The 27,624-nt window shown below is 45.7% G+C and overlaps 1 protein-coding gene across 1 annotated transcript in view; it reads left to right on the top strand.

Moving 5' to 3' along the window:
• The window catches only part of LOC8042121, a 60,193-nt gene extending 32,837 nt beyond the window's left edge, over nucleotides 1-27,356 (top strand). Inside the window, exons 4-7 of the mRNA XM_029985580.4 lie at nucleotides 9,176-9,366; nucleotides 18,488-18,609; nucleotides 19,304-19,506; nucleotides 27,046-27,356. Of these exons, the coding sequence (XP_029841440.2) occupies nucleotides 9,176-9,366; nucleotides 18,488-18,609; nucleotides 19,304-19,506; nucleotides 27,046-27,356 (827 nt within the window). The remainder of the gene's footprint in view (nucleotides 1-9,175; nucleotides 9,367-18,487; nucleotides 18,610-19,303; nucleotides 19,507-27,045) is intronic.
• The last annotated feature ends 268 nt before the right edge of the window (nucleotides 27,357-27,624 follow it).

Consider the following 27,624-nt stretch of genomic DNA (forward strand, 5'->3'; position numbering starts at 1 on the left):
TTCTTATTCTTGCAACCTGTGCCATTTAATGACCTTGAGTATTTTGAGCAACAGCTGGCTCTCGAAAATCTCGCCAGACATTTCGCGTTATTTCTTACTCAATATGTCGACTGCTACGCTGAACACCCTCTGAACTGAGGCATTGGATAGGAGGGCCATATTGTTCCTCACGAATGCTTCATGCTCTGCATTGAGCTTCTTCAGCGAAGCAAATAAAGTACTATTTACCTCGAAGAGAAGAGCAAAACTTTGTCGTTGCAGCCGTTGCCTGATATTCGACAGTTTTAGTATAAAAAAATGGAGAATTTTTACTAGATCGTTCTGATACCTCCGATGCCCCCGATGACGATACGATGCATGCGCAAAGGCGGCGGCGAAGTATCTGTTAAGGTTCTCGGAGTCATCAGACCGATCTACTAAAATTCTCCAAAGTCTAATTCGCGAAGCTGTGGAAGTCATCATACATCTAGCCAAAACTAGAATCAGAATTAATTTATGTCAATCTTACTATACCGACATATAATGCCAGAAAATAGTAAAACATAGTTGTAACAGTAAGATGATAAATAAACAATAAATAAGGTTTGGCTCGATATTCTTCTTCCTTTGGTTCTGAACAGGTCGAGTCTCGGTTGAGACGTTGGTGAATAAAAAAAAAGTTTCCAGTATATGATTATAAGTAATTAAAAAAAAGGAGACTCTAACAACAATTATAAGAACGTCTGTTAAAACAAGGAAATGTAAACGCACGTTTGCCGTGTCTACCTTTCTTGGTGCCGTTCAAAAACGCACGGAGCACGGACCGACTGCAGTTTACTCCGGTGTTCTCCAGATAGACGTCCGCTGATGCCACGGGCAGCGAAAAGCAGAGTACTAAGTAAGCCGCGCTATGACCCCGCTCACGAATTTCACTCTTTCCTCAAGCCCAGAATATCAAGTCTACGTCAGCCACCATCATGTTTTATTTGTAAAAATATCTGCTTGAGATAAGTTGCGTCCTGCTGGGGCAAAACAGAAAGAAGAAGAAATGAAGACTATTTTACCATTTTCCAAGTGCCCGCAAAAAGCTGACTCACAAAAAGAGTGACTGAGATGCAGAAGACCTTGCTGAAATTCAAAAATAAAATGGGCCATCCCTAGAAGTTGGACTTCAAAGAAGTAAGTAGCTTTTAAAACAGGGTCAAATAATGTGAACGATACAGAAAAAAATGCTTCCTCTTTTCTAAGAGAAGATAAGTGTGCAGCAACGAACGAGGATGCGTGTGGCAATAACACCTTCACATATTATCACATCTCTTTTAGCGGACTTTAGGGTAGACGGAGCGTTGTCTCGTGTTGTGACATTATGAAAATTATCGTGGTCACTATAACCGAGAAGGACATTGTTAATTCTTTTCTGTGTACTTACCGCCTCGAGCTTATCGAAGAGGCACACAATTATTTGGTGTTCTTTTCTTCCCGTCTTCACTTGCAAAGAAAAACAAAGGGACTAAAAAAAAACGGATATAACCCCCCCCCCCCCTTTTCTTCTTTTTTTTTTGTAGAAATGTTTATTTAGATCTTTCGACATTGTTGTTAGGTTCTAAGAAAATAGATTCAGGGGCTTGGTGTTGCAAAAAAAGCTTTGCGGAACTGAAGATTGCCAAGCCTCCGTTTGCGCTAGTCAATTCGAGTGGCAGTGTCACTGCGCTTGACGTCACCAAAATATAAACAACCTTTTCTTTAGAAAAAAAGGGGGGGGGGGGGTGTCCTGAAAAAAATGTAACAGATTACAAGGAATCCGTTACGTAAAAAATGTAAGGCAATTACTTTAAAATTTCTCTAGAAAATATGTAATTATTCCGTTACTTAATTACTGATAAATGTAAGGGATTACAAGTAATTTCGGTACTTGCAACGGATTACGTACAAGTCTGGCTTCATGGTACCTTTAAAACAAAGGTGGCCAAGTTTCGGCTTGCGAGCCGCATGTGGCTCTTCGCGTGTTAAAGTGCGGCTCGCGGCTCCCCCCCCCCCCCCCAACCCCCCCCCCCCCCCACACACACACACTCTTTCGTCTCCCTCCCAGTCACACGAGCACCTCCCCAAAAAGAGGAATGGAACGCGTTTTAAATCGGAAGACAGATTGCGGTTTGGTAGTCGTGTGCTACTGCTACCTTAGGTACAGTTGGACTGCTTTTGACTCGGATAGACTGAAAATAGTACGAGTCTTGTTTATTGCTCTAAACAAAAGTTTGCGCCCCCCCCCCCCCCTCCCCTTTTCCGCGGCTCTTAAAAGTCTCGTGGGTTTGTTTGCGGCTCTTTGTCCGGGTCAGCCCGGCCACCCCAGCTTTAATATATTTTATAAAAACTTCGTCGGGTTCAACAATTTCATTTACGCTTGCACGAGTCGTCGGAAACCAGCTGGGTCGTCGGTGTGCGAGAGATTGGGGTGTAAAGGGGATATTAATTTCTTAGTCGGAAACTACTTTCTACAAGTTTTCCCGCTCATATTAATCCAAGCGACGGCAAATTTAATCCAAGCGCTACACAATATAATCCTTGCGCTACCCAATTTAATCCCGGGGTCAGTCCATTTAATCCACAATATATAGAGGTTTCTTTGTTTTACTTTTACCTTTCAGATTTGTTTTCATAAAAGCCGGGAAAGCTACACTTATGCGGTTTGGGCAGGTGAGTCATACGGCCAGGGGGACATAGTATAGGGAGATAGTCGCGACTATCAGTCGGCTAATTAAGTAAAATTTGTTAATTAACTTTTTAATTATTATAAATAGACATATAGTTCCAATTAGAAACTGGCTGAGCATCGTCGAAAACCACTAAATCAACACGTATAACTTGCCTGCACAAACCGCATTAGTGTAGCTTTCACGGATTTTTTTAAACAAATCTGAAAAACTAAAAAGAAAAACCCTGTATATGCATTCTCTTGCGAAAATGGCAGAACTGGACTTATATAAAAAAAACAAGGTTATATAAACATTTGGGCATATCTGGCCATTTCAAGCACATCGGTTCTTATAATGCTTATCTAGCCAGATCTGCCCAATGTTTTATATAACCATATCTGAATCTGCCAAATAGGGGTATCTCTGCCTCCCATATCAGGCGAGATCTGTCCCAATCAAATAAGGCTACCATTATATACAGGGTGTTTTTTTTATTCTTGCAGATTTGTTTTTATAAAAGTTATGAAAGCTTCACTTATGCGGTTTGTGCGAATGAGTTATACGCCCAGCGGGACATTATGTGGGTGGCTAATCTTCACGATAAGTCGGCTAATTATTTGAAATTCACTACTTCACTTTAAAATTGGTGAAAATAGACATATAATTCTAATTAGAAACTTGCTGAGCGTCGTCCAATATCCTTAAATCAGTCATTTTCAGAAAGACTTTTAGCGCGAGAAGCGTAGTAGTGCACTAAAGTTACCACTCGTGGAGCAGGGACAAGGCTAGCATTTTTGGTAAGGCACCCGCGCAATTTATCCATCTCTTATCTAGCCCCAGCCTTGTACCTGCTTCACGAGTGGTAACTTCAGCGCACTACTGCGCTTCACACGTGCTCAAAGTCTGCCTAAAAGTTACTGACTTAGGGGTTTTAGACGACGCTCAGCAAGTTTCTAATTCAAACCATAGGTCTAGTTTCACTAATTAAAAGCTAATTAGTGAATTTTAATTAATTAGCCAACTTATCGCAGAGATTAGCAAACCGCATAATGTCCCTCTTCGCGTATAACTCCTTTTAAAACAAATCTGCAAGAATAAAATAAAACACCCGGTATATTGTTGTTTTCTACAAATAACTACCAAAAGTGACTTCTCATCTGTACAAGAAAAATACCAATTGGATATTAAGCATGTACCAACTTTTATTAATATTTACATGAGCTGCACTTTACGCCAGTCCTGATTTCGCTCAACTTAATTCCCAGGGAAAGCAGGATTATCGACAATCGCTCAACCGGTGTCGATCAAACGTTAATGTCGACGAAACGTGTATCCACGAGAAGGTGGCCGTGAAACGTGTTATCACGAAACGCAGGGAGAATAAAAATTCAGTATTCTACCTGCAGTTGTCACATGATTAAAATTTCGGAGAAATTTTAATCATGTCACAGGAGATAGACACGGCCTAATTCTAGAGGTAATCTGGAAGAGTACCCTTAGGAAAACGATCAATTGTCGTGAAGTAGGTTGCAGACTTGCACCGCACTTACGTTGACGAGACCGGACTTGAAAGTTGTAATCCGAGATACGTGTGGACACGGCCACGGCAGAACACAGAAACGAGAAGGAAAGTGTTTGTGAAGATTCAACACGATGTAGCACAAGCTGTCATCCGTGGAACCGAACACTAAACGCATCACAAAAAATTCTTGGCCTTCTTTGAAGAAGTCGCTTGCAGAAGCAAAAATCCGCAGCTGCCACGAAGGGCCAACACACGCCAAACTAGATCCGGCCGAGATTACCAACAGCTCATGCGTCATTCGTCAAACGACGTGACCACGCACCTTCTACCCCACTTTGAGCTTAGGGAGAGAGAGAAAAGGAGAGAAGGAAAGGCCGAAACGGGAGTGCACACACACAAAAGGCTTATCTTAAGGGGCATGAACGCGTCCACAACGAGCGGATTTGTCACTTGTACCCAAGGTTGATAGTGCCGTGTTCTGCTTTATCACCAGCTTCGAGACTGTAGTCATGTGACCCTAACCGGAGACACGATTGGCCTAAAACATGCATAGCGTCAACCCTGCTGTCTACACCCAGTGAACATACCGCTCTATGAAGTCATGCTTTTGAACTTCCAAAGAAACTGTCCAGCGCGAAGTGACCCAAAACGATGCGAGTTTGAAGATACTATGTCTTACGCTGTATAACCCACATTATAATTTTAAATGAAAATTTAAGTGTGACTATTTTTTTTTTGCTCACGATGTTCACAAAAAAGAGATTAATAAATATGTATATATATTTTTACCAATAAATTTAAAATTATGCCTACACTGTTAGGTTCGAAGTAAACATTTGGCAGAAATCTGCCTGGTTGGGTAAGAACAATTAGAAGAGGAGGAAGGAACGCCAACCAAAAATAAAAAAAACCACCCTGCGAGCCACAAGGCGTCGGTCGTCCGGACACTCCTGTCCCGAGCGAAGACTATTTGCTCGTCGGAGGACTACAGAAAAAAGGAAGAAGAAACCATCATCTCCGACCTGCTAAATAACGGCTACACACGCAGTTTTATTCAGCGAATCGCTCGTCGTCAACGTAAATCTGATCGACGCCTAAGACCAATCGGCGAAACACAAGAAATCGCACATCCCCGCTCAACCACGCGCATCTGCGTCCCTTACATAAAGGAAACCAGCGAAGCGCTCGCGCGTGTGCTGGCAAAAGAAGGCATCCAGATGTCCCACAAACCAGTGTCAACGCTTGGACACCTGATGCCCCGGCCAAAAGATCGTCCCCCAAAGGAAAGAGCGCAAGGCGTTATTTACCAGATTCCTTGTGCGGACTGCCCTGCCACATACATCGGCGAAACCAAAAACTTTAAAGAAAGACTTCGCCAGCACAAAACCGACGTGCGAAAATTCGATCATGAGCGCAGCGCGGTTGCGGAACACAGTGACTCGAATGACCACCGCATTGACTTCGACGACACACGTATCCTCGACATTGAGACCAATTCCCGGCAAAGGCTCTTCGTCGAGTCATGGCACATTCAAACCACACCGCAAAACATCAATCGGTCGCTTGGCGCTTCACCGTCGGCTTACGTCAGCGGGCTCAGCCACATTACGATCGCGAAAACATCACGTCCACCGCCGTAAAAGAAGACCACTTGCTCCTCGCGCACACAGTCGCCCCTGAAGAAGAAACCAAGCAGGTTTCGAAACGTTGGGCTCCTTTTTATTTTTGGTTGGCGTTCCTTCCTCCTCTTCTAACTGTTAGGTTCACGTTTTTAAGTTTCAATTTTTTTCACGAAAGAGTTACACATAAAAGACACCACGGACAGCACATCTTTCCGCTTTCAAAACACGATGAATCGCAGCGTTCGCAAACGGAAGGTTGCGGTGCTGCGCGAACGGTTTTTGAAAGATTCTGCGTAGAGAACGTACTCCGGGCGCAACAGCTTCGCAGCCGTTCGAAGGGAAAAGGATTCGGGACGACAAAGTAGCGTCTTGCATCTTCAGTAAGCTAACGGTTCGTGTTTCGCCCCTCAATTTAGCTGGGAAACATGAACAAAATGAGTTTCACTGCTAGATTTAGCGGGAAAATTAACCTCACGTGACATACATACCAATTCAATTTCTCGTTAAATTTAGCGGGGCGCTTACACCGATGGCGACGCCGACACCGCTTAACTCGGAAATGGACGCATAAGAGCTGCGATCTAAAATCCATTATTTGATTAACTCGCTTTCCGATCTTATGCACTTCGTCATATTGTCACACGTCAAACATACAACCAAATTTCATTTGCCTTTCAATCTTCAAAATGTGCGATTGATTAATTGGTCCAAATACCTGTAATAACTTCACTTTAAGGATGTTAAGAATAGTTAACCAATTACATGAGACTCATGCAATATATATATCAATCAACTAGTGGCTTGGCGAGTACATATGACTTATTGCTTGCACGACCGAAACGGGCTCATATATCAATATCAGGGGCTATAATTTCACGCGTATATGGCCGTATTTACGCACTTATATGGCCACATCTGGCAGTATTTGAACACTTATACACGAACTCATCCCTGTTACGTCACGGCGCGGTGGTGGCGCGTCGGACGCACTTCCGGTCTTGGGCTGTGGACGGAAGTGCCCATGTGAGACGTGTATTCCTGCGTTGTTTTGATAGGAACCAGACAAAAACTTGCCTTCTCGTCAAAATGCTGCGACTGGGGCTCTACCAAAAGAGTCGAGAAAGGTTTGAAGGTCAGTTTTCATGCGCTCAGTTCGTCCGAGAACGTGGATATGTGCCGTGAAAAGGGAAAACCAGACGCCATCGGACCGCGATTGCTTGGGTGGGAAGTACTTTGGGTTGAATTCACGGATGCTTCTGGCCATCAGATTTATTTGTTTTATTCCAACATGAACGCCGGAAAACCGACAAGTTGTACGGACCACCTGCGGACTACGTTCAGTGCGTCTTCAAGTTCAAACGGCCGCCTGATCGTTCGAACTGTCGTCTGCTCTTTCAAACGTTTCTGCTTGTCGTCTGCTCTTTTAGAGGATACCGGCCCGTAGACCAAACGTGGGCCCGGTACTTGCGATAAGAAGTAAGTGCAGGCCTCAAAAAACTTAAGTTTGAAGGTTGGTAAGCAGGCTCGACGTAAACAGTAGATACAAGGAGATGTTGATCATTGTTACCACTGGCCATCACCGACTTGTTATGCCTGATTCACTTGATTAGATTCTGCTTGCGATTTTTAGTATCGAGGTCGACCATCTCAGATACGGTTCACGCTTTTGCAGCCCAAGTGACGTCGCTACTGAAAATTGGCAGCGAAATTTCATCATGTGAATCAGACTTTAGCGTACTTTCTGCGGCGTCCACGCGGAATGAATCGCCGCATGACAGATTATTCACGTGAAGTTTTGCGGTGTAACAAACCTCGTTAATTTCGCTGACGATGCTTAAGTAGTAAGACATCGTTAGGAGGACGTAGAATCAACAATTCTAATGCGAAAAAGAGCGCGGGGACTCACACCGACGCCAACAAGATCGCATTTCAATGGTTTGTTTATGGGCGCCGGCGAGCTTCTTGCCCACACCCCCATCGCGCATGCGCGGCGCCGGTGGCGTCCGCTAGGGGCGCTCCGGTTTGTTTGTAAACATGAGTTGGTGTATACGGCGGAATATGGCCGTATTTGCTCCCATATATGGCGGAAATACCTCAATTCGCAAAACAAAAAAATATATATGAATACTGCAGCCCTTTTTTTAAAGAAATGAGCACAAAAAATTGGCATCCCTCGGGGGGGGGGGGGGGGGGGGAGGCCGTGACCTCCCTGAGGGGGTCACGTCACCCCAATGACCCCCCCCCCCCACCCCGAGGTGTGTCACTTGACACCCCTGAGGGGAGTCAGGTGACCCCCCGAGGTCACGAGGGTCACGTGACCTCACGGTTACGACGACGCCGCTCGGAGGGAGGAGCAGTTGGATGAGGAGGTGAGGAGGAGGGAGGAGGAGTACACCCTCCCCTTAGTACCCTTCCCTCCTCCTCCTCAAGAGCTGCGCTCTAATTCGGCGTTACAAGGAGTTGTAAACGGTGAAGTGGCAAACGGTAAAGTTGTAAAAGCCTCTACCAACTTATATCTTTGTCAATATTTCGTCAAAGTATTCGACAGAGTAATAAAAAATGTTTGTTAAACTTTTAATATGTAAATTGTGTTATTAATAGGTCGAAAAGATTAGAAGCTTGGAAGCCATACAACTAAACTTTAAATAATATTAGTGTGTTATTATTAGCGCGAAGTAATCAGAAGAGTAATCATAAATTTCAATTGTACTTGTATTATCTTAGTTGCATCAAGGATAAGTCGAGTGATAAGAAAGATTAAACAAAACGTCTATTCAGCTAAAATATATTCGAGTGCGCCACAGATTACAAAAAGAGTAATCAACATATCAATTAAGTCTCGTCAATAGTGGGACTGGCAACTCCAAGCAATCACAATGGTGATCAAATTATCAGTTGTCCCCCTAAAAAACTAATCGTATAAACAAATATTCTAAGTTACGAAATGTGGAAGCAAAACACGAACACTGAAGACCCCCCCTGCCCAATAAGTGCATATATATATATATATATATATATATATTGTGGATTAAATTGACTGACCCCGGGATGAGATTGGGTAGCGCAAAGATTAAATTTCGTGTCGCTTGGATTAAATTTAGTTGCACTTGGATTAAATTGGCCGTTGCTTGGATAAAGATGAGCGCGAAAACCCGCGGAAGGTCTTAAATCTGAAGAAAAAGGGGGGGGGGGGGGTTGATCGCCTCCCCCCCCCCCCCTTCTTTTTTCTATGTCATTGTATTAGGCACTGGTTAATATTTGCTATCAAAGACGTTTCCTAGGTGGCTCATGCCGCTGCCTGATTAGAAAAGAAATTCTCCAGACGTGCGCATCTATCCGTCCTGTCCGTTTTCCGGCAGTTTCCGCTCGTGCCGAGCGGTGCCTGGCCAACTCGTCCCGAGTGGTGGTGAGGACCGGACCGTTCTTCGGAGGAAAGATCTCCGTGGAGGACACCAAGGACGACGCATGCGTAGTCCTGGGGGACCCGGAATCCCCCAGGGACGCCTACGTCCTCGACATCGACCACAAGCTCTGTGGAAGTCGGCTCGTGGTGAGTGCGTCGTCGACCCGCCTTCTGGAGCCCCTTTCCTCTATCAACGGGAGATTTCCCGCTCTTTTCCCTGCTCTCTTTTGAGTCGAGCGTAAGAATTATTGGTGAATGAGTCTGCTTTTCAAACGCGATGGCATTTCTTGGCGAGCCCTACGCACTTTCCTGTTCTTCTTTCAATTTGTGACCCACGAAGTAGGCGGCACGCATTTAATGTACAGACTCAGCGATCCACTGGTAACGATGCTACATATAACTATGTGTCGCTTATAACGTTGAGTTTCTAGAATTTCTAGACTAGAGACGATCAGGTTGTAGTCTAGGTAAAACGATATTCGGTTATATCTTGCGGGTTTTCTCATCATAGTTAGGAGCGGATTGCACTGTATACCTACATAAATTACGCATACAGAGGGTAATGCGCCCAACGAAGGTAATATAAAATATTCCTTCAGAATGGCAAATACGCTTACTAAGAGTCAAATGATGTTCATATACATAATGCATGCATATTGATACGGCAAGAAAGAGAAGTTTGAACTGCAGTAACGCTACAATGAATGCCGTTGCTCTGTCGTTGGAAGCCCGCCTGCGGTAAGTAGAAAGATCAGAAAGTTATGTGAATTGGTTTTAAATGTGGCAGACAATTAAATAGGCGTCGACAAACACTATTCTTAAAATTTCCACACTGGTTTCTAAGCAGTTTAATAAAGTAGCATCTACGACAAGATGGTGCGAAATGCTCTCGTAACTTAGGGAGAATCTGCGCAACTATTTCCCGGAACTTTGTTTTTTTATTATTAAGTGGAAGCAAATTTTTTTTCGATATTTTTGTACGCGCGATATTCACGTCTTAATCTGCAACCCTAAGGGAATATAGAAACAAAATGATAAAAATATATTCGCTCATTATGAATGAGATACGTCTTAATGGGAGAGAAATAAGAACGATATGCGACATATCTCAAGAAGAAATAAAACAAAACTTTTCCGACGTTAATTTGGGCATAACTGACGAACTCGACATAGGAAGAATGCGCTTTTCGGTCGGCAAGTCTCAGTAAAATCGTCAAAATTGCTGAACAATCAACTTGAACTCGGAAACAAATAATGTTTTTTGAGTTTACACTTTCGTAGAAGACAGAGACTACCAATGAAACAGAGGAGTAAAATGATGGGCGGGATTCAGAAAACTCAGTACATGACTACACAAAAGACATTTGATGCGCGCAGGTATATTAGGCATGACGTTTCACTTGCTCGCGAACCCACACACCTCTTGCAGAATGAAATATTATTCGGACAGCCAGTTAACCGATCTCGTAATTAATTGATATTAAACCTCGTTAGCACTGTCAGGAGAGACAGAGAGAAAGCGAGGGCGTAATTTTTCCCAACGCTCGGTTAAATTAAGTTGATTAGTTCGAAATACACGTGTGTGGATCTCTGCGTATTCCACGGATTACGTGCGGGGATTGAACAAGTTCCCGCTAACGATCCTTACCTCTACCTAGAGCTAAAAATAGAAGGTCGTTTTCAAACTGTCCTGTCGCTTCTAACCGAAGGCACAGTTAAACGATGCAAACGGCAAAACGCAGGAACTTAATCCGCTAAAATTTACAAACTGGAATCGATTACCTGAAACCGGATCGAACTCGGGACTAGAAAAAACGAAAAGAAAAAGAGTGTCCGTCTGTTGGCGGTGCGGAACGTAACACATATGCCTGCGTGCTACTGCCCGTAACGACTCAACCGATACGTGACCGGTATTGGGAACTGCCTAACGATGAAGCTCTCCCCGCTAAAAGAAAATAAAGAAAGAAGCCGATTTGTTTATGTCTTCCGCGTGTAAACCGACAAAAAAGTGCCGAAATGTCCCTCCAAACTCCAGCAGCTGCAGTCAGCAGTTCAACTACCTGCAGAGCGCAGCTCGGGACTGTCGCTCGGCACGGGCGTACGTGACGTGCATTCTCCGAATCTCACCCGTCACACAATCTGCCCGGATATGAAAGCCCTTAGGCCGAGATCCCACGGCATGCCGTCGTTCCAAAAGCGAAGCTCGGGGAAAGTTCGGCTCGAGTGAAAATAAGAACAAACAACTGCAGGATAGGAGAAAAGAAAAAAAAAAAGACCGCACCTATTCACCTGATATGTGGCGGCCAGAGTTACGGATGTGAAACAGGAGAGGGCGGTGGTAACTTTGGTAGCGAAACGAAGGCTGCTCTGCTCTAAGAAGAACCTAATGGCGTTGAGGCGCATAGGAACGAAAGAACAGGCACCGCATCGATACCAGCTACACTGTTAGCAAAAATAACACGCCCAGACGTGTAAACCGTTGTCCCATAGCGGACACGTCGAAACGTGTTCGTTTTACACGCAGCCATCTGTGTTTTTCGTCTACACATGAGGTGCTGTGTAAACTTAACACGATACACCGTGTTTTTCTTCCGCTAAGCACGGTTCAGCGTGTTGGCTGAGCGTGCTCATAAAACATGGCGGCCAGCAGCCGAGAACAGGCGAGGGACGAGCCCAGCAAGCCGCGCGCCTTTCGGCTGAATTGAAAGCACACAGGACGGCGTTTGTTCTCCTTCGATGTCTTTTATACAGACTAAACAGTCTCCAAGCGGCGGACGTAGCTACGCGCAAAAATACGTACGTGCGTCGTCGGCGGTCGGCGGCGTCAGTAGCTACGGTAGCTACGATCGAGCCGCTAGACAGAAAAGCGAACTTAAATGGACAAATAACTCGAGCAAACTATTTGAAATCGGGCGGTAACTTCCGCCACCTAGCGGGATTTCTAGCAGTCTATAAAAAAAGTTTGTTAATATGCTACGAGCCTACGATCGATCACAAGTAGACACAACCCCTACATACATCACGCACAACACCAATACCACGCATTACACATCACCGACATATACACAAACACAACACCCGACACTGCGCCCGACACTTCCTACTTAACATGCTTTTCTCTCCGCAGCGTATATAAGCTTGGCATGTGCGGGTGAGCTATTTAGTCGCTGACCGTTACAGATTTATAGAAGAAGACACAAAACACGGCGCAATGGACAGCCGTATGTAAGAACTCTTCGCATTTAAAAAGTATGGAGGCAAAATCTATAATGTTAGTCCGTTGCGAAAGATAACGATGTATTGACAATAAATCCTAAACCGGTCATGAAGAAATTCAAATTTTTGTTATTTTTATGCTAGACCAGTGTTATGAGCAGTCCGACTAGCTTGAATCAGATTTTTTTTTAATTATTAAGATTTTATCATTATATAATTAATAATAAACAGAAATGATGCTTGCGCAAAGCATTTTTTTATATATTCTTGTGAAGGACATGTGCTCAACACTTCACTTCCGCTAGTTGCAGTACAGGAGCAGACGCCTTCACTTTTGGGTCGTGTTGATGCAGTTTGTTGTCGTCTGTCGTGTCGGTGCTGAGTGGAGCGGTGGGGCTCGGGAGTTCGTGGCCGGTGTTATTCGTGATCACTGGTGTAGGGCGCTAATGCGTCTTTTTTTTTTTTTTTTTTACACTGCCACGCTGTTACCATTCCGAACTTTGAATATACACGGGCCCGTAGCTCTGCATTATGCTGAATGGCGAGCTCCTTATCTGCTGACGTCGCTTTCCTGGTACCACTCGTGGATACTGCAAGCGTTTAAACAGTGTACACCGTCTCGCCTACATCCCCGGTGACGTATTCGACCTGTTGAAACGTTTTGCTTCCGTCATTTTTAAGTACGCAAGGCAGTTATTTCGTTGCTCTGGTTCCGGTTATAAAAGCAAGGCAAAACGCTCGTAGTTCCCGCCCTCAGTACACGTTGGACATCTTCCACACTTTGACACCGGATAACTGAATGAACGAGGATCTACATTCACTTCAGAGGTCACTCTCGCCGCTTCCTCACCGTTTAGCAGCAGGATCAGCTGGCGACAAGCCACGGATGAAAGCATTCGTGGCTTGTGAGCATCAACAGCCCAAGCGCACTCGGTGCCGACGCGGGCGATGCGGGTTTCTGTCAACGGGGAGGCCAGCACAAACCGTGACCGTTCCAGCTCTTCGTCATGGCACAGTGTTGCAGAGAGCAGAGTAAAATACAACTACACGGACCACCGAAGCAAACGCACTGCTATTGTAAATCTTGGCTTGTGATTGCGCCTTTGTAGATCATCTTATTCGTTTTACTGGAGAGACGCAAACGACAGGCATAACAAAATCGCTTGCATACTCCGCATGGGAGGCACTCACTTGATCGAATGACGTTTTAGCGAACGCCCACGTTTCATCGAACGACACTTTAGCGAATAGTCGGACGCCGCGAAGCGGCGTTTTCGGGTGGGCCAAGTGAGTTCATATTTTTGTAATGAGTTGCCGCAGACTGTCGCCGCGAAGCGGCGTAAAGCGCAGCTCGACGGATGGGTTAACGCGCGCCCCCGTTATTCGCTAAAACGACCATTCGCTCAAATGTCGCCGTTCGCTAAAATGTCATTCGCTCTTGTGATATGGACCCACTCCGCATACCTCGCAAAAGCATTCACCCAGTCACCTTACGAAAAGCGCGAAACACGGAGTCCGCACCGTCCTAAGCTTCTTCTGTTTTTTACCTGCTTTAGAGCAGTTTGTACCCGCTTTTAGATATGCCTACTGAAACTGAAACAGGGCAGTGCCATAGAAAACAGACAAAGTTGGGAAAGCTTGCTCGCTCTCTCCAATTTCTCAACTCTCAAGTGATTGTACCATAGTAAATGCACCAGCGCCTTTCCAAAACAAAGAAAAAGCACTATGTTCACCACGCAAAAAATGGTCTCAGTTCATGCATCTGTGGGCAGGTAGGAAATCTTGCCCCAATTTATTCACACCGCATGATGAGCGCAACAAACTCGCACGAGATTTAAAGGAAAATATCAGTGGTGACTTAAGTTTCCATGAAATTCTGTTACCGGTCGTTTGCAGGACCGAGTCATCTACTCGAGCTGTGTGCGTCGCTGTGCAAACGCAGTCCAACACGAAGCATAAAAACGGCAGATCTAGGACAACAATCCGGAGTCCATTGTTCAATTTAAACGACGTAATTTTGTTGAAAACGTCCACAGCTTTTTACTCACGGTATGCGTCGGTATACTTCCACATTTTGAAACAGAACGAGGGAAGATTTACTTTTAAAAACGCTCGCTGCGTCCTCCCGGACCAGCTGGACCGGATCAGCTGATTACGACGGACTAAACCCACAGCAACCAATTCGCGCTCCGTGTTAGTGTGGCTTTCTACCTCTAAGCACCGCACCACACACCACGGACACTTCAGCTCTTTGTCGCATCGCCGCGTTGCACCAAACAGAACGAGATCGCCGAAGTAAACGCAGCGCTGTCGTGACCCATGGCTTGTGGTTGCGCACTCGTGGACCCGGTGACACCCTTCGCTTTCCAAGCACACACGACGATTGCGAATGATGCTTTCCGTCGTCCGGGAACATCACAGGGGCACGTCTCCGGTCACGTCTTCGCTACATGTGCTCGCAAACCGAGCACCTTCCAACTTTCTTGCCCAACCAAAAGAATACCGGCGCCATGTTAAACGTGCGTTGTTGCCAGATTTTCTCCGACCAAATAAAAAACAACGAAAGCAAACCGGTTCTAGCTTCCAGCTTACATCGGCGTTACGCCGTGGCCAAATTTTCTCTGTCAGCTCTAACTTAAAGATGACCTACAGATGCAGCAACACTGGACACCACGGAGCGCCGTAAATTCTGAGGAGGATGCATGGGAAGCGGCGGCACCTTCGCTTGCAGTTGGAAAGGTTGAAGCCAAAACGAAACCAACTGCAATGTCGCGTGTTCAGATCAAGGGCACGCTTTTTATAGCCATTGTAACTGTTTAGAACGAGTAATTATACGCCTAACTTTACTTTTGGTGTGTGAAAAACAATTATCAAGACCCCTAATATAAATACAAACAAGGGCGACATAAGGGAAGCCGCATTGCCATTGTCGACCACAAACAATGGCAGCCAGCACGCACGGTAAGCGCGGGGTTCGCCCCGTCTCGCGACATGGCGTAATTGCTTTTGGTGCTTATCTGTCTCCGAGACATGTTCCTTTCCGCGGAATTTGACTCCACGGTCCTTTCTAGGTGTGTCCCCAAGCGTTCCGGTGCTTCGGTAGCCGGCAATGCTGCGGTCGTCGCCGGCGGTGGTGCGTGTTTTCGAGGTCGGCTACATGGTTATGCGTGTATGACCGAACGAAAACACGTTTTTTACAACCTCGCATGATTTTTGAACGAATTATCCGTTACTCAACGTGTAAATTTATGGTAATTTGTGTAAATAGCGTGTTTTTCACCCCAAATATTCACCAAATACACGGGACTTGCTAACAGTGTAGAAGACAAGACCCGCGATGACGTCATCATCAGCCGATCCCCGACGCGCCCCAAGCGACAAACTGGCTGAAGCTTTACCAGAGTAGCCCCAACAATACAGACGCGCGTCCGTCTTCGCGTTTCCGCGTACTATACTTCGTCTCACCTTAGCATGGACTAACCGCGAATGTTGTGCTAGCGCGAGCGGCTGGCCTTGACTGCCTTGACTGGAGCACTCGTTGCACGAGCGCTCGTTCAGCCGCCGAGGCTTCATTTGTAGCAACTAGCTCACGTTTTTAGTAGCACGCGCGGCTAACAATAGTCCATACTAAGGTGAGACGAACTATAAGAGTATTGCCCTCATGAGACGATATCGCGCGTGCGTTTTGTCTCTTCGCCAGAGCATAACAGGAACCGCCTTGTGTATTAGGGATCGTAGCGGGTAGAACGTAGCTTTATTAACACTGTAAAAGTGCGATTGCTTTAGTTAGTGTATTTTTCTTTGCCAACGAACGATGTCAAACTGCGCAATATTTCAGGCCCAAATCTGTTCTTCACATAAGGCGTGTAAAACCGAGCGACAGATTTAAGCAAAATAACATAGGAAAGGTATGCAGAGTGTGTTCAAGATGTGCCAACATTCCGATAAGGCTGATGTATTGCTAATATGCCAGCCTGCTACTATATTTAAATTGACTCCGTAGGGCCTGAAAACACCCAAAACGTAAACAATAAACTAAGTGGGCTGTAAAAGATGTCTCTTAGAATTGTTTTATTTGCCAGTCATGTCTTATCGGTACCCTGTTTCTTGAATTTTCCCTTTTTTTTAATTTTCGGGGGTCCGGATGACGTTTTGAACGCTTGAAGAAGAACATTCGCAGAAATACGTGAGCAGAGAGAATAAAACGAAACTTAACTGTTGCGGTCTGTAATTACTTGGCTATCATTTTATTTCGATCGTCTACAAGCACGGGGTGTTACTAATCTTGTTTTACTGCGTAGTTCTTGCAGTCCTTCTTGTTTTTGCAGATGCCATTCGTTATTTTGGATGGTAAATTTCCAGCAGAAAAAATTGGCGACGTCGTCTTCGCGCTAAAAGTGCCGAACAGTGCGAACAAATGCACGCAAGAAGTTATTCCAGAACCGTGTTTAGCGCCACGAATATAGAAAAAAAAAACACCTTAACAAACCAATATTTTCCCCAATTTCACCGCGGAATGTTCCAAGGTATCTGGCACGTAACCATTTTTCGCAACGCGCTCTTAGAATCAAGCGCAGATGAAAACGTGCGCCCGCTTTTCCCCTTAGGAGTGCAATTCCGGAAGCCAATTTCCGACGGGTTGCGGCCCGCTTCAATTCTCGACAGCACCATAGCGCGAGATGAACCTCTAACACAGATGTTCGTGCACGAACATCTGTGCTAACACAGATGTTCGTGCAATACGTCCAGCACTTTTTTTTTTTTTTTTTTGAGTTAGTGAAACATTTTGAAAATTTCATCATCAAACATAGAGTACAAATCGCTAGCTTGAAGGGAAGTGCGTTATAGTTGAATAAAAGCTCCAAAAACGCCTACCCGTCTTTAATGCGTCTCTTTCTTTCTTGTGACGAATGAGGCTTTTGGAACTTCAAGGCCGTACACAAAGTTGTTTCCGAGAGTAACAAAATTTCGGTTCAAAGCCGAGATAGGAACACTGACGTTGTGTGGGACACGTGAGTGTTGTTAATGGCCCCGTGTTTTTACTCGGGTTGTATGATCGTAGACAAACTGGCTGTCTTCTACCGATAATATACACAGTTTATCTCCTCGAAATGTCTGGTGCACGAAGCGAAAGTATTATTATCAAGTTTATTATTGTGTGAAACGTCAAAAAAACCAGTTACTTTATAATCGAGTACTACTACTACTACCATAAGTACAAACACCACCATTATTAGTAGTACGCGTACAACTACGACCGAAAACATCGCCGAAAATACACAAGGACCAAGCCAAAAGGTACAACTGAGCGAGGCTGTTTGTCTTGCCTCTTTGCCTTGGTTTTTGTGTTATTTGGGTGCTGGTTTTCTTAGCTATGAACTAAATGGCCCATTTACCATCTTGCTACTACCACTGCTACTAATAATACACCTACTTGTAGCTACGAGAGAGATTACAAATATATCCGCACTCTGGCTGTAAAGTTGATTTTATTATAAACCTTTCGCAATCCAATTGTGCCATGGATTGTTGCATAGGAAAACCCTCGACTGATTTGAAAAAGAAATTGTCACATCATCCACTGTCACTCGTCTGCCCGACAAAATTAGTTCACATGCACGCTCAATATCATCGTCAGTCGCGGACGGGTGTCCAGTTCCTCTTTATCGCTGACACTTGTGCGTTCTTCCTTCAGCTTCTGTAAATATTCGAACAGACTTCGCGATACAAACACTTCCTTCATTTGGTCACGGAGTCCCGATAAATATCGGTTCATTCTTCCTGGTCCGAGGGAGTGTTACCCTCAGACTAGAAAACAATGGCTCCCCACATTGTGCACCTCGGTCACAACCGAACTGAATTAACACGTTCAAATTCGTACAGCAGTGACTGGAGAGATAGTAACCTTGTACGGAATGCGCTCATAAGACAGCGCGGCACACATAACTTTTTAGAATGGTCGGAGTGCAGATAACTTTCGAATCCTCGCCCTCGTATTTTGAAGTTAATTGCGGAAGCTGCTGTCTTTATGTTTGGATCTCGACTTCTGCAGAATGGGTCCAAGATGGAGACCAACATCATCGTGCACGAGAACAGGGACATCATCACGCACAACACGAGACGTTACCTCGTCGTGTGCAGCTTTCTGCCCAACACCTACACCATCACCGCCTCGTGAGTCCACCACGCATGTCAAATGCCACCTCTACATCGCCCGTGAAAAAAAGTTGCTGCGAAAATGCACGCTGTGTTTTAACTTCTAAGGTAATAGGGAACCCTTTATGGGCCTTTCTTGCCCGTGCAGGTCTGACCGCGTGAAGTCAGAATGTCATGTGTTGTCATGTTGAAACGTGACGTCTTTGCGTCATGTGACGTCACAGTCATTCGACGTCATGATGTCACGTGATGTCATAATATCACGTGATGTCATGTTGTCACGTGACAATGCGGTACCAGGTGACGTCATTCTGACATGTCACGTCAGGGTGTCAGTGTCCTGATTACGTCATCGTGTCAGGCGATGACGTATTCAGGGGGATCGGTGGCTCAGTGGGCAAGCGCACACCTGCTCGGAGCACGTGGAGCGAAAGCTCGCTTTGGAGAAGCCAGGGATTCCGGGTTCAATCGCCACCCCTGCCCGTTTCGATCTCGATGAGCATTGTACCGGCGTGCGGTCGTGTATCACTACTGCGTGATGCACGTTAAAGACCCCAGGCTTGCGTTTGTACTGCACTGGCTAAATTTTTCATCTACAGCTGGGAGACCAGTTGCCCTTTTAGGCAGACTAGTTCTAGGCTGTATAAACATACACACACCCCAAATGTTTTTCGCAAGCTCCCCGCAGTGACCGAAATTACCTTCCACACAGTGTGAACCTTCCCCTGCTGCGAGGCAAGAAGAAGAACTACCCAGGGACACACACCAAGACTCCCGGCGGACTCTTGTTGGCCGACCCGAGCCCTGACCCCAACGAGGTGTTCACATACCAGCGACACAAGGACAGCAACGTGAGGGATTCCAGAATCGCCGCCGAACAGCTCAGCAGCAGGACCCTGGAGAAAGGAGACGCTGGTAACGGGAACATTCATTGCACCGGGCTGAAGGAATCCCCGACGACCTACCCTCGCTGCAAGGTGTTAAGCAAATGATAAGTTCAGGCTAGGGGTACGAGAATATTGATTCGAATAGAATAGTGCTGCGTCATTCCTAGGTTCAACACCGCAAAGAGATCTGACATGCCCTCATTCGCCCTTGCCGTAGGAAGGTTATGAATGACGCAGAGTTTTCCGATTTGAGCTAGTCTTCGCGCGCTTCTATGGTTGACCAAATAGTGCTGCGTCATTCATCCCTTCTGCCGACGGTCCAGATGTCGCGGTTCTGTCTTGCGCTGCAGGTTGGCTGCAGGCGCTGGAAATGAAGCGTCGCACTCTTTCCCCTCGCCGTACTTCTCTCTCTTTCTTTCTGTCAGCTGCAGCAGCTTTGAAATCGGTGAAGAGTTTTGGTGTGAATACCTTTGGGTGTTCCAGCTTCGGGTCTCGTCTGTGGATTGACCCGTTTCAGTCAGCAGAACAAGTTGAGCACGGAGCTCGAAGCCTGACTAGGTTGTTTCCGAGTACGCGCCAAGAAACAAGAGGAGGAGACAAAAGCACGCGGGCACGTTAGAACGCCGAGCTCTGATTGGAAGGATTAATGGGTAGACCGAAAGTAAGCTGCCTTTGTTCACACTGCACTCATCGAACCCGTTCGCATGCGAGAGCCCAACGCCGGCGTCTCTCGTTCTTATGGCTTCGTAAAGGCTCTGTTACACTCCGACGTTGAGCGTACCAAACGTGGCGTAGCGCGTCGCGTAAGATACTGATTGCGCGCAGATATCAAGCTCCTGCTCGCCGGCCAATGAAGAGCGCGCGTTCCCCTCTACGGTGTGTTCGCTGTGCTCAACGTCAGAGTGTTGGCGCTGGGCTGGCTTCCAGAGCGTGCCACCGTCGGTTGATCATCAGCGCCACTGTGGCCAAATAGGCAACACTGGGGCGGTTAAAATCGCTAGTGTCGCCGGCGTACCCTCGCGAGATTACTAACTCCGAGCGTTGCGTTGTCCCACGCTACACTACCGACTGCCTTAAAAATATAACGTTAAATATATTAATGTGTACGTGTGTGTGGTTGTGTGGTGCTAGGGCATTAGGGCGTTTTCGTAAGTACCTTCCTTGGTAGGTTGAGACAACTCAAAACGGAAACTAGCCGAACAAAATTTAACGCCCTGATATCACGGCCAAATTTAATTTAAAGCAAATAAACAAGGGCAGTTTTCTTTTCTTTTTACGTTGTTTGTTCTTGTCCGTTAGCCAAAATCAGTTAAAACGAAATGAGTGGTGCAATATGGCTTGAAAAAAGCTGCCCGCCTGACGTTGCAGATCTTGCTTGTGGTCGATCACTGCAAATGCGTACATATGAGATTATTTTCCTCCGACACTCGCCACCGCCGTTGACAAAATCTACAACTACTACTACTGTTACTACGGCGGTCACGGTCACTACTATCAACTTATTTTCGGAGCGAACGTGAGTCAACTCATTAGAGCACGGGTCTCCAAACTTTGGCAAAGGGGCAGGATCAGTGATCTGTATTTGACTTGAGGGCCAGAAGATAAATAAGCAAATATAAATTAAGAGAAACTAAATACATAATCGTAGATAAGCATATAAATAGTGAACTAAAAGTTGAAGTAAATAATAAAAGAAAATAACCTAAGTTGCATGAATGCATATATTTATTAAAAAATCAACATTTAGCTATTTAGAACATTACGCAATAATTGGGACCCAGAAAACTCGCCAGGTATAAAGCAAAGTCCTTTGGCATGTTCACACAGGGGAGAAGACGAAAGAGAATAATACTCATGTAAGGCGGCATTCGAAAGGTCCCTTTCACTAAGCTCCTTTATCAAATCGGCCGGTCAGCACGCTATGTTGAGTGCGCACGTGCCCTACGCCGTGCGCTGGTTCGCCGATTTTATAAAGGAGCTTGTTCTAACGGCTTTTAAAATGCCCGTCTGACAGGGGTATAATAGAACTAATGCTGGACAACATGCGAAAGATGAGACGCTGGAAACTAAACACAATATTGCTACGCGCGTCTCCGAGTAAGTGCGTCCGTGTTCGAATGGTTATTGCGCTCGGCTCTCACGCAAAAAGCGGCGGTTCGATTCCTGGAAGCGAACGCACCTTTTTGTTATTTCTCTAATGTCGCGTTCTAATAAATTCGACAACCGTGTTGCATGTTCGAGGTCAGGATATTCAACGCGACGAACCATCTACGCCGATTGTTCCAGGAGCACCTCTACATAAGAGGCTTTGCGTGGCCAGCTGGGGTCAGTCTAGCCCCAGCGCTCGATCCCGCTGTTACACTAGAGAGTTTTAGGGAACCGGAACAAAATACGATCGATAAACAAAAACGATCGATACCTTGGATCGGGCGTATGGACCGATCGTGTGCCCTGAAACGGCTTTGGGGGAACCGTATTTGCAGACGATAGCAGACGATCGGTACAGGTCGCGCCCCCTGGCAACGGAAACCTGCATCCGCCTCATCGAGAAAAGACAAAGTTGCGTGTGTTTGTACAAATCGCAGAAACTTAAGTAAATAAAGATCGCACCCTAAATATATAGAGAACCAAAAATATAGTATACCTACTTATAATTCGTCTCGTTTTTTTACTGGAATGAATGCGCTTCCGTAATACAAAACCTGGCGCACCACGGCGTGTCGCCCCTAGCACAGCGAAGTTCTAAAATGTTCGTCGGCTAAAGAAGCAGACGAGCTTTCCGACAACAATGGCGCTCGATCGTTTTGACCGTGACTTGGAGTCGGCTCTATTCAGCGAAAGAAATTTAGAAAAAGTGATTTTGTATGACTGTCTGCGCACTAAGTGTGGCGTGAGTCTCTTTTGAACTTCCCGCTTTCTATAAGCGAGGCACGCACGCGCGTGCCGTGGAGCCCGTGACTTGTGCAGGGGCACGAGGGAATAAACATTCTTTTTGGTTTGCCGTGACACGGAGTCAGTCGCATTTCTTTCGGGTGCCACCGAGCACCGATACAGTAAGAGAAGGCGCTTGTTGGCGGCAAGGCATAGGACGTTCAACTTGGCGTAGCTTTTGAGTAAACAAAAAAGTTGTGAGACCAGGAATGATGTGCGGATACTACGAATGATGTGCGGATACTACGAATGATGTGCCAGCGTATTTTGTTTTTTTTTTTCTTTCAGTTTACCAGATTTATATACTTGAGAAATAAAATAATGCCTCGACCGTACATGGTAACTTGTTTTCTAATAAATCATGCGTTCTCAGCGGGCAAGCTTCGGTGTTTTACATCGACCAAATATGATGTTTACACCAAACACGTCCTGATATGCCGAAACCTTGCCGAAAGCAAACTCGATTTGGCATAAGAACACGCTCGCGCGCGCTTATCATCAACATTCGAAGTCGTCTGCTAGCGATCCTGTCTCTTTGCCTCGAAGCCCAATGCAGGATCGAGTATTAAAGGGGCGGTGCAACGATATTCAATTGGAATGTTTTTCACTTTACACGACCTTACTGGCACTAGTGGGACTCAAGGATACTCGCACGCAACGCCACTGACCAAGAAACGCCTTCGTTGTGCTGTAATTTCGAGGACAAAACCGAGTGTTTTCATTGAATCTCTCCTTCGCGAAATCTGATGACGTAGCTGGGCGGTAGCAGCACTGCCCAGTGACGATATTCGTATGCGACTCATAGATTGGACCCGAGCATGGCGTGGACACTCGATTTGGGCTCGTGATAATCGATAGCTCGAGAAGCATTCGGGTAGTGTCCTGTGTCCTATCGCTGCAATGACGACAACAGTCGAACCATAACAATGTCTGGAACTCAGCACGTGTCCTGTGCCTTGCCAACCCCAGCGCATGGCTATGATCAACCTTGGTGGCATATAATCGGCTCCAGATCACATAGCCACTCGTTCTGGCTGTGAGTTGAGGGGGTGAACTCTGCTCGTTTATTTTTTTTTTTTTCTGCGACTTCGATTGCGTGTGGTGAAAAACCAACGGGTATTTCACAGGTCATTGACGTCAGGGATCCGTTCTAAGCGGTATTTGCGCAAAATTCAAAAATCGTTGCATCGCCCCTTTAAGAAAGCTACGGACTAATAAAACTAGAAATATTAAATCTCGAAGAAAATACAAAAATAACCAAAGTATACTCACTTTCTCAAGTTGATGCGGCCATTTTTCTTGTACAAAGCTAATTGAATTCAATTTTCAATTTAATTCAATTTTTATTTTAAGATCAAGTCATACAAAATAAAGAGCCGGCCCACAAAAGCAGCATTCTGCTTGTATGTGGGGCCAGGCGACCAACTACAATACATGTTGTTACAAGAAAAAAAAACAAAAAAACACTCCGCAGCACAAAAAAAAAAATGAAAGGAACACAAAATTAGCAGCACAAATAAATACAAAAAGGAATATACCTGAGACTGGGGTAGAAAAACATAAAAGTCGAAGAAACAGAACGGGACAGGACGACGTCTCAATTGAGACGTCGTCCTGTCCCGTTCTGTTTCTTCGACTTTTATGTTTTTCTACCCCAGTCTCAGGTATATTCAACATGGTTAACATCCACCAGCTCGCCTGCACCCTTACTATTATAACAAAAAGGAACACTTTAAAGCATGAAATATGGGTGTTTATAGCCAAGTCTACTCACGCAACCATGAAATAAAAGTACGAAACATCTCCAATGGCTAGGCTACGATATCTACAGCTCAAATGCTTGACACCAATTCCTTAGTTTCCTTTTTAGTACCCTAGTGGATTCTATATTCATAAGGGACTCTGGGAGTTCGTTAAATAAGGAAGAAATGTAATGATTTCTGTTTTTCTTTCCATACAGTGTGTATATTTTTGGAATGACGTATCTTTCAGTACGTCTCAAATCACTATTTTTATTTACGAGGAGGTCAATCCGTTCCTTCGCTCCTCGCAACGAGAAGTTCTTTTTCAACGCTGCGTCATTCCAAAGTGCTAGAGCGAAAAAGGAGTAGCGCCTAGCACCTCCCGAAGTAGAAAGATGTTGTCTACTGCTCTAAACCGCTTGCGAGGAGGAGGCGGAGGGACGAAGGTAGATGCGGCGCTCATGTTGCTCTCTTACGGTACAGATAGCAGACGATCACGGTCGTACGCCCGAGTACCGATCGTTGCGCCGTGTACGGTACGACCACAAAGAAAATATAAAGGAAAACCTGTAACTTTACTGCTGTACAGTTATTAAAACTATCACTCAACATTCAAAGGGCTCGTTTTATAAGATATATGTGATTAGCATTTGTACAGAAATGTTTAATTCATGCAACATTTTTAAACTAAAAAGTATCCAGAGCCTTGATGCAGAAGGCTTATTGCTCACTCTGTTGCCACTACAGATAATCCTCAGTCATAACAACAGCTGTAAAAAACGGGTGATAAGTGCTCAAAATGCACATTCAATGTTTGTATAAAAAGAACAAAAAAAAAAACTTATTATATATAAAAAAAAAAATTGACTCTTGGCGAGCGGAATTCGAACTCTCCACTACCGGTCCTTTACGAGCTCTAGAAATGGGCGCTCCAATCCACTGAGCTACACAGCAGACAATTTCCTGGTACGCAAAACACCAATTTATTTCTATTGAAAAAGTCCTATTGCGCTTTGTTCTTTATTCTTTTTCTTATTTGCTGACTCAAACTTTATGAACTTGCTGTCACACATGGCGCTCCTGCCAGGCACTGCCACGATTTATTTTATTCATGTTTGGAGCCCCGGCACGCCCTCTCCGCCAGCGAAATAGCCGTTTTGCCAACCAAGCGAGACTGTCCATGTCGGCCATTGGTCGTGCCGGTCGTGCCTTACGGTTCCACCAGCGCATTACGGTAAGATCGCAGGAAACAGGCGCATGCGCAGTTCGTACCGGAGGGCCCATCGTACCGTATCGGATATGCAAAAACGGTTCCCTAAAACTCTCTACTGCCATCAACGTATGCGACGCTAGCATTTTTAGAAACTTGTTTTTGGCACAAGTTCGCTCCATTGAACGTTTAGTTCCCGTCAGTCGTTCGTCCCTTCAGCAATTGCTGAGACTTTGCGTTTGTCCGTCTCTTCTCGTCCCAGTCTCGGTGTTCTTAGTCAAATGTTCAACCACCACCAGCTCGTTTGCGCCCTAGCCTTTTGTTCACCAATTGGCATTCTTCACAAGTGTACAATGTGTAGTTTACAAGGAGAACTTCACGGGGACATTGGAACGCAAGGGAATTTTAACATACATTGTTACCCAGATATGAAACAGGGGTCGAAGAATAGTAATGCTGGTAATGATAATGCCCAATGAATAATATAATGAGAGGACACACATTACAAAGATAGCTTTATCTCGTTTTGTCGGGTATCTCTGTTTACGCAGTTTGTGCGCGTTGCGGCGCCGTTTTTCTTGGCGCACTTTATTTTGCGCCGGTAGCAGCGAACTTGCTGTGAGCGGGCCACGGGCCGGGCTTCATTGGAAGGACCGGCCCGCGGCGGGACGATCTCCATGGGCCAGATTTGGCCCGCAGGCTGGGGTTGGGGGACCTCTGCTTTAGAGCAACCAGCTCTAAAAACTCCCGTCGTTCCGGACTAAAAGAAACGTTGTCTGTTCAAAGGCGAGCTGCGTGTCACACGGGATGCAGTTCACTGCGTACCGTTTCTCGTAAACATTCGTATTCGGAGGTACTACAAGCGTAAATATAAGGGTAAAGCAATTCGACTCAGTACCTTTCCCATTTCTCGGAGGTAAGCCGGCATAAGAATTTAGAACGAACGACTTAGAACGAGGGCTGGGGACCTTTAGACTGGACGAGAGCAGAATGCGACAAGGGCTTTTTGTCTAGACTTGTATAAGTTTTTAATGCTACATTTTCGTCTCATTGAATCGCAAACGTTAACAGGTTGATGTCTAATAAAGAAAAAAAACTTTTCTTGCGATGATGAGAATGAAATAAATTACAATATAAAAATTAATATATAAAATATATAGATTGTGTTGTGCGGATGCAAGAGTTTGATAACAGAAAGTACCCTGGGGTCATGCTCTACCCAACTGTGGAAGAGGAGGTGTAGAATGCGGGACATGCATCTGGATTGCGCCAGTACATTTTACACGCCGGTGTGCGTCGATGAGCGAACCCACAGTGCAGTAAAGTTTGCTTCGACAATCGTCACCATTTTATGCGGAAGTTTGGCGACTTAGGACGGCCCGTGGCCGCAACTACAGGTCCGGATCTCTAGCTCAAATCGCCGAGTGCCCCACCACACTCTGACGCTCCGCTCGTATCTAATCGTTCAGTAATTAAGCCGCGCTCACACTATTAATACATGACAAAAGACAGTCTGCAGATACTCTTTGAAGTGTGTGTCTACTTTGTACTGCGGTCCTGTTACACTGGTTATACAAAAATTGTCCTTCTCAAAGTTGCCCATTGCGCACACTAGGCGCGCTGAATAGCGGCCTACCAAGGCGCCTCCCGTTCACGGCTCTGGGCCTATGGTCTCGACTTGCAGGTAACCACCTCACCGGTAACATCGCGCTCGTGCTCCTCTTGGCAACCACGGGCCTCGTGGGCTGCGGTGCCGCTCTCGCCTGGTACGCGACGACGGGAGGCCTGCGGCGACAACAAGAAAGCGAGCACGGCACCGAAAGCGACACCGGCATCATCACCATCTCCAGCGTCCCCAGCGACAACGGCGACGCAAGCGTCGACATCAAGTCCGAAGATCACGCCGAAGAAGATGAATCTTCCGTGGTCAACTTCATCACCATAGAAGGCCGGCCGGTGGCCGTTTTACCAGACTCGACGGTCAGTGAAGCATGATGCGTCATTCTAGAGTGACACATCGAAGAACCGAAAGAACTGGTGGTGACTGCGTGCGCCATGATGACCTCTGGTCTTCGGAAGTCTTGAATCCAAGGGTGTCATCCTGAGAACCTTGAGGTCGTCGGAGGCGGTCATCAAAAATGATGTTAATAGTTCTACCGGCCTGGATCTTGATTTTACACCATACAATCACCATTGGTCCTCGTGCGCATCAATTGTTCATGCTCGCAGAGTGCTCAGATGCCGATCACCGAGACTTCTGCAC

Source organism: Ixodes scapularis, unplaced genomic scaffold (genome assembly GCF_016920785.2).
Source record: "Ixodes scapularis isolate PalLabHiFi unplaced genomic scaffold, ASM1692078v2 PGA_scaffold11__112_contigs__length_91849675, whole genome shotgun sequence".
Taxonomy (NCBI): domain Eukaryota; kingdom Metazoa; phylum Arthropoda; class Arachnida; order Ixodida; family Ixodidae; genus Ixodes; species Ixodes scapularis.